Here is a 10,893-nt window from a genome sequence, read left to right on the forward strand (position 1 = left end):
TTCCTTCCTTCCTTCCTTCCTTCCTTCCTTCCTTCCTTCCTTCCTTCTCCTTTATTTATTTATTTGGAGGCGGGGTCTCACTCTGTTGCCCAGGCTGGAGTGCAGTGGCACGATCTCAGCTCACTGGAGCCTCTACCTCCTGGGTTCAAGCAATTCTCCCACCTCAACCTCCCGTGTAGCTGGGATTACAGGGGCGCACCACTATGCCCGGCTAATTTTTGCATTTTTGGTAGAGACGGGGTTTCACCTTGTTAGCCAGGGCAATCTCGAACTCCTGACCTCAGGTGATCTGCCTGCCTCAGCCTCCCAAAGTGCTGGGATTACAGGCAAGAGCCACTACATCTGGCCCATTCTTTTTTGAGTGAAATATTCCAGCCACAAAAAGGTACAGAGAACAGATTTAACCTCTGTGTTCCCACCACCTTGCTCCAATACTAACCGTTACCAACAGACTTGAAGCCCCTTGAATACTTCTCCCCATTGCATCCCACTCCCCAGAGTGACAGCCACCGTCTTGAATTTATCATTCCTACAAATTATTTAAATGTTTAGCACATGTATGTGTGCTCATACATGATATATAGAATTATTACAGGTTTTCAAACATTATACAAATGAAAATGGTCTCTATGTATCTTTCTTCAACTTACTTTTCTTTTTGCTCAAATTTGTCCTGCTGATGGGAGCTCTTTATTTACTCTCTTTGCAGTATAATATTCCATTGTCAAATGGGCCACACTTGATTTCCCTCTCTCCTGTGAATAGACATTTAGGAAGACCCTGTTGAGCTGGTTCCTGACCTCCTTTCTCTCAGGTAGCCAAGAGCCCCTCTTTTACTCTGTTGTTATGCAGAAAGCCTCCCGACACTATTTTCCAAAGCAACCCCCACCCTACTTAGGCCTTCATCATCTGTCACCTGGACAATCCCAAGAGTCACCTAACCGGCTACTGTCACCCTATATGGTTCCACTTGGCCTGTTCCCCAAATCTCAGGTCAATCCTGTTACTCCTCTGCTCTAAATGCCCCTGTGGGTACAGCTCCCCCAAGCCCCAGGTTGGTCCCCAGTTTGATCTGCAGGGCCCTCCCCTGTCTGGTGCCTGTCTTTTCACTATCACCTCCCAGTAACCCAGTCTCCCTGTCCGGCCTTCCTGGCTGTCCCCAGGTGTCCTGCCCAGTCCACCTGTGTGTTTTCAGCTATCCCTTGCCTTGCAAAGCTTTCCTGCTAAGCTGAATCTGTACGGCTCTGCTCTGCACACCTCTGCAGTTCACAGCATGTAGTGTGGGCACCACTCACTGGCCCCTGCCACGCCTGTGAAGTACCCATTTAAGTCCGAGACAGTCCCTCTGTGGATGGAAACTCCCCAGTGGCATCAACAGCAGCGGCAGCCTCACCGCTTATCGGCGTCAGCAGGTATCGGCATGCTTATGCCACCAAGACAGGTAATTCTCCCCTTAACCTTCTGAGTGGTCAGGGAGTCTTAGGGCCACTTTATAAGGAAACCACACCCCAATTCACTTGCCCAAAGCCCAGGGTCTGTCAGTTGGTAATGGCAGGGATGGGGGCGGGTTTCTAAGACCCTGTTGGCCCCCCTGCCTCGGCCTCTGTCTCTGCTGCCTCCATTTAATTTTTTGTTTTCTGCCACATTAACCTTCCCTAAGCTCCATCTCAGTTCCCCCTGCAGGCCTAGAATGTTCTCTCTTCTCCCCTCTTTCTACCCAAATTTCCTCTCCTCAGCTCCAGAACTCTTCCAGGGAGTCTTCCAGGATACACTGGTTCCCAGTGAGCACCTGGGTCCCCCCGAACCCCTATGGTGACTGGCACCCAGGACTCCATTTCATTAACAGCCATTATGCATTGAGGGCATATTATGCACCAGACATCTTTTTATATATCATTAACCTTCTCAACAAGCCAGTGATGTAGAGATTATTATTCCACCCTATTCTACAGATGAGAACTCTGAGGCCCAGAGAGGTCCAGTGGCTTTCCCAAGGCCAGAGCTGGCGAGCAGCAGAGGCAGGATTTGAACCCTTGTGTTTCCTCCCTCACAGCACATGACACTTCGGACGATCTCCTTCTGTTTCTCAGCCAGAGAAGCAGCTCTCAGAGGACAGAGACCCACTCTGTGCTTCTCTGGTAACCGCCCACCTCTACCCCCCGCATCTGGCCCACTCCTGGAGCCCAAGCATGGTGGCCTTGTATAGACAGGCCTGCATTCCAGGTCCCAGAGCAAGAGAGGGCCTGGTGGGAGGGCCAGGGCCCGAAGCCCAGAGGGCCAGCTTGGTTACCCAGCCCGCCGCTGCACTGTCCCTGTTAATTCAGCCAGTCTTCTGAAGGTTGCCAGCTCCACGCCCTGTCCCTGGCCCCTCCTGGCTAGGACAGAGAGCCTTTCAGCCTGGGCTGCCGCCATGATCACCTTCTCGGGAGGGGCTGTTTTTCTAAACTTTTGATCCTGAGGCGGATGCAGACTGCAGTGAGCTGTTGGGGATTCTGGGTGGTGGGATGTCCCGCCCTGGGGGTCCATGGCTGGTCCCCTAGAGATGACTGCAGATGGAGGGGACCTCTGGTGTCAGCATATCGTGTAGTAGCATGTGCATGTTTGTGTGAAGGTGTGTGCTGTGCGTGAGGGGTGTCATTTTAAACTCCCCACCACAGACAAGGGGATCTTTGTCTGCACTGCTCTGCCTCGCCATCCCATCAGAAGGGCCCCCGTCTGATTATTTTTATAGGGTGTTTCAGACTTCTTTCTCTGCTTCACTCTGTCCTCCAGCGACTGTTCCAAGATTAATTTACCTAATTCTGCTTAGAGAAGAATGGCAGCTGGGGAACTCAGAAGCCAGGGCCTAATTCCCACCTCTGAGGTGCTTGGAGCCTCATTTCCCCACTCAGCGCCTCCAGAGAAGCAGGGAGGCAGGAAACACCAAAGTAAATCGTGTCACTAGAAAGCTGGGACAAACCACAAGGTCTCCCTCTTCTCTTTCTCCACTGTCAGCCACAGGTTCCTTTTTTTTTCTTTTTTTTAACCCAGATTGTTCATCTGCAAAGATTCTTTATTCTTAATGCTTTATCTGCTCATCTCTTTGACTCTGCCTCAGTTTCTTCATCTGTAAAATGGGGATAATAATAGTATCTAACTCAGAATCATTGTGGGGATGAAATGAAATATAAAGCTTCTAGGATAGTGCCTGGCACATAATGAGGGCTCATTAAATGTTAATAATTATTACTATTAAAAACAGGTACTGAGCTCTCTGCTGCGCGGGTGGCTGGCGTTCTCAGGAAGTTGTGCGGTGGGAGACTAGCAAGTTTGTCCAGAGGAGCTGGTCTGCTTTGTTTAAAGCGCCCTCTGCTGACCATCGGCAAGAAGGCCTTGGGCAAGGTGGCGAGTTCACGGTGCGGGAGCCAAGTGTTGAGTGCCAAGGGGAAGGGAGACTTCTGCTGGATATAGAGCCCAGAGCGCTACTTATCCCACCCCCAAAATGTCTGGCTTGGAGTATTTCTCTTTTTTTTTTTCCCAGCCTGAAAACGGGTTCCAGAGATAGCTTCCCCAACAGGGCTCAGCAATGCTAAGACCAGGACAAGCTGCCAGCCGCAGCTAACAACAGCCTGCTCCCTGGCTGTGAGTTAACAGTAGGAAGAAGAGAAGCTACATACTCAGCACGCAGGGCTTCCTGACGGCAAAGCGTGATGGGGGTGGGGGGTAGATGTGTTGGTTCTTACTTCGAATAAGGTAATAATGGTGGGGGGACTGCCCCATGTAGCATGTCGGATCAGGAAGAAAACAAATTATTGGGTCTATAAGCCCAATGCACTCAGAAAGTGGTGGTTCATAACAGCTCTTTGTTTCTTATATTGCAAGACCCTCTCCTGTACCAGTGTCCAAAATAGATCATCACCCCGCCTGCAAATGCACTGACCATTCACTATATCCCTGTGAGAGGAATAAAAAAAGGACTCGAGTTGAAGCAGGAGAAACTAAAGTTAGACTGCAGGAAGGACGGTCCTGAGAATAAAGCTAGGTGCAGTCTTGTCCCTCCAGAGGCTGGCATAGGAAGAATGCCCCCGGGGCCATCCACAGAACTGACCCTCTTCTTCAAAGGGGTAGAGTAAGGGGGCTGGGAGACTGGCAGCCAACACCTAAGGATTCTCTGGGGCATTCTGGTAGGTCCCAGCTGGGAGGGGAAGAAGGGGAAGGGGGAAGCGGCCACAGCAAAATCATGGGTAATCGTTTCATTGCATTGTAGAGAATGCCGTTGTCCACAGATTACATGCAGCTAGGTTTACCCTACAAGGCCCCGGCAGCCTCCATGGAGGGCTGGGAGGGGCAGATTACAATACACATCAGTGCTACTTCTTTAAACAGTGTCTGGTGGGGAAATTCTGGGACCAAGCTGAGCTCCCCAGCCCCTCTCGAGGTACGACGGGGGACATGGAATTCGGAGGATCCGGGCTGTGGTGGAGCAGGCCTGTGGAGTGGATGAAGGTGAGACAAGAGAAAGCGGGGCGAGTGAGCGACAGACAGAAATAGATGGAGGAAAAGGACAGAAGACAGGCCCGAGAGTAGAGAGGTCAGCAAAGACTCACCCTCCAGGTCCTTCTCCCGACATTTGGCTGGAGAGTTCCAGCAGTTTGATGATTTGTGGGAAGGGTGATTGACTCCAGTTCAGCTTTCTCAACACCCTCCCCTCCCCGATCCCCAAATACACTCTTTCTTGGGCCTTGTCCTTAGGGATAGGCCTGGGGCTCCTTTCTGCCCTCAAGGAGGGAGTGTCCAGAAGGTGGCATTAGACCAATGAGGGCCAGGCGCAGTGGCTCACGCCTGTAATCCCAGCACTTTGTGAGGCCAACGCTGGCGGATCACCTGAGGTCGGGAGTTCGAGATCACCCTGACCAACATGGAGAAACCCCATCTCTACTAAAAATACAAAAAAATTAGCCCAGCGTGGTGGTGCATGCCTGTAATCTCAGCTACTTGGGAGGCTGAGGCAGGAGAATCACCTGAACCGAGGAGGCAAAGGTTGCAGTGAGCCGAGATCGCGTCATTGCACTCCAGCCTGGGCAACAAGAGCGAAACTCCATCTTAAAAAAAAAAAATAAAAAATAAAAGAGACCAATGAGACGGCTGAGGCCCTGCGGATGTGCACAGTGGTCTGAGGCGGCGGGAGGGGGCTCTGTGTTAAGGAGGGGCAGCAGGTGGGGAACCAGGACTTAACATGGGATGAGAGGCGTAGGCTGGTGTGCTGGGGCTGGGGGAGGTGTCAGGGCCCATCTTTGGCTTAACAGCTTGGCCCTCGGCCTCTTTCCTTGCGGTCTATCCAGGGTCCCCTTTGTATAGGTTGAATGATCCCGTTTCCGCCATGAGCCCTCTATGACTATGATGACTATGGTCACCGCAATGTGCCACGTGGGTGTGCATGCACACTAATGGTCCCGCTTCAGGGTGCCACTGCCACACCTGGGCACGACTACACACACACACACCTATCCAGGCAGCCCCCTCGAAGACGTGGACAATGGGCCCGGAAGGACACCTGGGCATGGGGGTGGACGTCTCCAGAGCTGGCGACACAGGTAAAGGAATCCTGCGGCAGTGGTCCTCTCCATCCCTGCAGCAAATCAGCTGCCTTGCTTCAACACTCTGGCAAGAACTTGGATTTCAAACTAGTGAAAGAACTAGGGCAAAGGATTGGGACTCCCCTGTATGGCTACTCATTCTGTTCACTCACAGAAACCACCACCACAGCGACCCTCACATTGCAGCTGCTCTGCCCAGGCTCCCCCAGCAGAGCGATCTTTCAGCTTTAATGCTCCTCCCCTCCCGCATCTTGGCGACACACACAGGGCCCGGTGAATAGAGGACGTTTAATATTTCTGTGCTGGTCAAACGGAACACAGGTGGGGAATACATGGGGAGGGGGCAGAGGGCCCCCTGCCTCTCAGGAGGGGTGGCTTGTGAGGGGTGTATGTGGGGGATTCTTGGGAAATATCCAAGGAGTCTTCTCAGTAAAGGGGCCAGGCTAGGGGTGTTACGAGCATCCGATACACCCAGTCCTTGGCCTTGAGTTGGGGTCCCCCATAGGGGGTCTGTGGAGAGTCTCACTTTTTTCCAGCTCTTTTGCTGGAATCCACACTCCCAGCACAACGAGTGACTTGGTCCTAGAGAGGGGTCTGGAGAGCCCCCAGGAAGCAGCCCAGGGTCGGGGAGGAGGGCTCCCGTGCCCACTCCCGAGAGGGTGAGAACCCGCTTCCTCCCCTCCTTTCTCCTTCCCCCAGGCTGGGCAGGAGCAGCGGGGAGGGGAGCAGGGCCCTGCCTCCACTGAGCCCCAGGGTCCTCGGGGTGGATGGAGGAGGGGTGGAGAGAGAGGGTCTTGGCCACCAACAGACACTGTAAACTTTGGTTTAAAACAATAACTTAAGTGGAGGGAGGGCTTCCAGCCGGGGCCGAGGTGGGAGACTGGGAGGGCAGGTGCTGGGGAGGCGACAAAGGAAAAAGCCAACAAAAAGTTTTGGTTTTTGCTTCCGGCATAAGAAAGGTCTTTGGTCATCCGTTTAACTGGGGCAGGTGGAGGGGCGGGGGTGGGAGGGGGGCAGGGCAGGGGAGCTGAGGGCGACTGCAGAGGAAGGGGAGCTGAGGGAGGGTGAGAGGACTGCAGAGAGGCCTGTAGGCTGGATGTGGGTGTGGAGCGGGGGTCCAGCCTGGCCTTCTCCTGGGCTCCCGGCCCAGGCCCCGCCTCTGGCCTCAGGGGGAGCTTGGCTCCACCTGCGGAAGCACACCTGGCACAGACCTCTGTGGGTGAGGCGGTACCAGGCCTCTTCCTATGGGGGCGGCTGGAGGAGCCCCCAGAAAACAGGGGTGGGGGTGGGGGTGGAGGCCTGGCTCAGCCTGGTTCTGTCTCAGGTTGGGGGCGGGGCTGGAGCCAGGTGGGCCTGCTCACACGGACCCCCACAGGGCACACACAGTCCCACCCCAGCAGCAGAGGGGGCTGTTTCTTCTGGGGATGGTCTGGAACTTCAGTTCCTCCACCCAGGCCACGGCAGGGTGGGAGCTGGGGGTGCAGAGTTCTTTCTTCACAGTACGGAAAAGAAGGCGGAAGGGAGCACGAGTTAGGAAAGTGGGAGCCTCTGGCCAGAAAACACGGCCAGAGCCAGGTGCCAGGGGGCCCTGGGTTTGACAGGGGTGGCTAAGCCCCGCCTGCGGGTCTCCATGGTGCTGAGGGGCCCTGTGGGGAGAGCTGGTGGGGGAGGAGGGCCCTGCTGCTGCTGGTGGTTGGGGGGAGGCGATTTCAGATGTGGGGAGGGTCTGAGGAGGGGTCTGAACCCTCCGTGTCCTCTACTGGTCCCAGACCAGGGCTGTGTCCCTGGGGGTGGGGACCGTCCCTGCCCCCACGTGTTTTTGTCAGGTCACACTGGGAGCTGCTGGCCCGGGCCTCCCCCATCTGAGTCCTGGACTTGCCTTGAGGCTCGGGAGGGGCTGTGGAGTGAGGGGAGATGGGGCCTGGATTCTGGAAGGGAGGGGTCTCACCCCAGCCCTGTCGGTCCCTACAGGCCCTTAGGACAGTTCTTCTCCCGGCAGCTCCTCCTCCAGGTCTCTGTCTTCTGGAGGCCCCGAGGCGCTGGGGTTAGGGGCACCCAGGGGAGGCCCCGGCTGCCTGTCTTCCTCCGCCTCTGCTGGCTCCTCCTTCACGTGCACCTGGTGGCTGAGGCAAAAGTACGGCATGGGCACCTGGTGGCTGTTCTCTGATCCCCTCTGCCCCCTGCCCCCCAAACGCACCCACAACTCTGGAGCACAGTGGGGTGCTGACAGCCCCCTCCCCAGGATCGCTTCAGCCCTGAGGGCTGATCTCCCCTAGGGCTCTCTTCAAAAAAAGCCGGTGCTGGGGCAGAGACTGCTCTGGGTTAGGGAGGAGAGAAGAGGGGAGCAGAGGGGAGATAAGCGAATGGAGGAAGGAGAAGAAAGAGAGAGGAGACGCCAGGTGAGGTGGCTCACAATGTAATCCCAGCATTTTGGGAGGGCGAGGCTGGTGGATCACCTGAAATCAGGAGTTCGAGACCAGCCTGGCCAGCATGGTGAAACCCCATCTCTACTAAATACAAAAAAATCAGGCGGGCGTGTTGGTGCGTGCCTGTAATCCTAGCTACTTGGGAGGCTGAGGCAGGAGAATCACTTGAACCCAGGAGGCAGAGATTGCAGGGAGCCAAGATCTTGCCATTGCACTACAGCCTGGGTGACAGAGCGAGACTCCATCTTAAAAAAAAAAAGAGAGAAGAGAGGAGGAGGAAAAATAAGAAAGGAAGAAAAGAGGGGGAAGAGAAGGTGGGGAGGTAGGGAGAGGGGGTAAGAAGAATAGGCAGGTGGGACATGGGAGGGCTGAGAGGGTTGATGAGGGAAGGAAGAGAGAAGCCACTTGTTCTGGGGAGAGGCGTGCTGGGGGTGGGATGGGGAGCCCCACCCAGAGTGGGGGATGATGCCTCCTCCCTGGTGCTTGAGGGGCACTAGGGTGGGTGGGGGCCCATACTGTGTGCTCACCTGTACTGGGGTGGGGAGAGGCGAGGAGGGCTGCTGCCGCCATTGCTGGGCAGCGGCTCCACGGGGGCACCCACATCATCGTGGCTGAGGGGCAGGAGGCTGCTGGCGGAGCCAGGGTTCAGCATGCCAGGGCTGTTGAGGAGGGGGAAGCTGCTCTCGGCCAGGGCGGCCTGGAGGGGCACAGGGTTGGGCCTCGTCAATAGCTCCACAGGACGGGGCACACTCAGTCAAGTGCTGTGCCTTCCCCATCTGCTAGAGAGCCGCCTGCGTGTCTGCTACTGGCCCCCTGGGCGGGCAGGTCTGGGCAACCCCAAGCCCCAACTCAGCCTTTGAATGTAGCACCCCTCCCCCATGGCTGGAACTCTGACCCCCAACGTCCTACCTCCCAGCTTTCCTGGAACCTGGGCCTGGCTTATCCCCTCTCCCAGGGGACAGAAAATCCCCAGACTGACAAACCAGGAAAGGGGATGCTATGGGTATGCCATCCTCCCAGCTGCCTGCCTTGTCTGAACCCAGCCTTGAAAGCAGAGGTGGGGACTGGCCCCAAGTTGGGGTGGGGCAGAGAGGTGGGGTCTTGGAGAGTTTGGGTCTTCACCCTCTTTCCCTCATCTGGCGAGTCCTCTGCAGGGGAGGATGAGGGTCTCTTGTATGAGAAAGCAAGGGGGCGGGAGGTAGAGGTGAGTGGGTGGGCTCTGGGCCGGTCACCTGGTAGCTGGCATTAAGTGCTCCATAGCTGAGGCCCGAGATCATGTTCTTCACCAGGGTGGGGCTCCTGGAGGACAGAGAAGGCCATCTTTGGCTCACTCATTCACTTAGCTCTTCATGCGCATCTCTTTACTCTCACTAAGTCAAGGCCTGTGCTGGAAATGGGTCCCATTCCCTATTCCAGGAGGCCAGAGTGGATCAGCCACTGTCTTGGAGCTGTGTGTGTGCTTGGTCTGATTCGGTCCTCACACTGAACTGGCCCTCCAGGAGCAGCCCCTTCACAGGTGGGTGCAGGGGGCTTGGTTCAGGGACCTGTCCAGGTCTCAGAGCTGGGAAGTGGGAACTGGCATCCCCCCAATGTCTGCCTTCACAGCATGCTGCCCCCCACCCGTTTTCTCTCTCCGGTCTAGATTTTCCAGTGTTTGGCAAGGTCCGATCTATAGCCTCAGTAGTTACACACCTATTCTGCCCACACTGTCTTGCCATCCTAGATTCTGGGACATGTCAGACATATGCTCAGCCTGTCCCCACGTGCTCCATACAGAAGGCTTCTCTGCACAGGAAGGTGTTTGGGAGTTGGGACAGGAGAAGCAGTGGCTGAGGGCTGTCCCTCTTCCAGTGATGACACCATCACAGAGCTCTCACAGGGCCTAAGGAAGAGGCCAAAGGTCACCAAACTGGTGAAAGCAGAGGGGCAAGTGCAGCCAGGTCTTCTGATGTAAGTCAGTAATGAGACATGCCAACACCCGGCCTGGAGACTGGCCCCGGGCATTCACCAGGGCATGGCTTCCCTCCATTCTCCACGCTCCCACACTGCCTGGGGTGCAAAGGCTCCAGCCTGGAGAGCAGGCTCTTTGAGGGGAGCAGACACCCCACACCTCAGAGACATCCATCTAACTTGCTCTCCTTACCCAACAGCTTTGGCCCAAGGGGCACAGCAAGCAGGTGGCTGGGGTGGGGGTATGTGGGGTGGGGAGAAGGCCACTGCTGCTACGTGGGAGCCAAAAGGGAGGTCCTGACCCTGTCCCAGGCTCCTCAGTTTCCGTTTAAACTGCCAGGTGGAGGCCAGGTGCCATAGCTCATGCCTGTAATCCCAGCATTTTGGGAGGCCGGTGCGGGCGGATCACCTGAAGTCAGGAGTTCGAGATCAGCCTGGTCAACATGGTGAAACCCCGTCTCTACCAAAAATACAAAAATTAGCTGGGTGTGCTGGTGCATGCCTGTAATTCCAGCTTCTCGGGAGGCCAAAGCAGGAGAATCGCTTGAACCTAGGAGGTGGAGGTTACAGTGAGCCGAAATCGTGCCACTGCACTTCACCCTGGGCAACAGAGCAAGACTCCCTCTCAAAAAAATCCTAGGCCGGGTGCGCTGGTGCACGCCTGTAATCCTAGCACTTTGGGAGGCCAAGGCAGGTGGATCACCTGAGGTTGGGAATTCGAGACCAGCCTGACCAACGTGGTGAAACCACATTTCTACTAAATACAAAAAATTAGCCAGGCATGGTGGTGGACACCTGTAATCTCAGCTACTCGAAAAGCTGGGGCAGGAGAATCACTTGAACCTGGGAGGTGGAGGTTCCAGTGAGCTGAGATCACTCCATTGCACTCTAGCCTGGGCAACAAAAGTGAAACTCCTTCTCAAAAAAAAAAAAAAAAAAAA

At 55.5% G+C, this 10,893-nt stretch overlaps 1 protein-coding gene across 6 annotated transcripts in view; it reads right to left on the reverse strand.

Moving 5' to 3' along the window:
* Positions 1 to 5,751: 5,751 nt before the first annotated feature.
* Positions 5,752 to 10,893, reverse strand: part of FOXP4 (forkhead box P4) — a 54,566-nt gene continuing 49,424 nt past the window's right edge. For 4 of the 6 annotated variants that reach the window (XM_023212772.2, XM_023212774.3, XM_023212773.2 and 1 more), the window contains exons 15-17: positions 9,235 to 9,301; positions 8,530 to 8,699; positions 5,752 to 7,699 (exon numbers count right to left, since the gene is read on the reverse strand). In XM_023212772.2, coding sequence (XP_023068540.1) covers positions 7,552 to 7,699; positions 8,530 to 8,699; positions 9,235 to 9,301 — 385 coding nt within the window. In that variant the 3' untranslated portion in view covers positions 5,752 to 7,551. The remainder of the gene's footprint in view (positions 7,700 to 8,529; positions 8,700 to 9,234; positions 9,302 to 10,893) is intronic. The other 2 variants (XM_023212771.2, XM_023212776.1) reach the window with 2 other exon arrangements.

Source organism: Piliocolobus tephrosceles, chromosome 5 (genome assembly GCF_002776525.5).
Source record: "Piliocolobus tephrosceles isolate RC106 chromosome 5, ASM277652v3, whole genome shotgun sequence".
Classification (NCBI taxonomy): Eukaryota; Metazoa; Chordata; class Mammalia; order Primates; family Cercopithecidae; genus Piliocolobus; species Piliocolobus tephrosceles.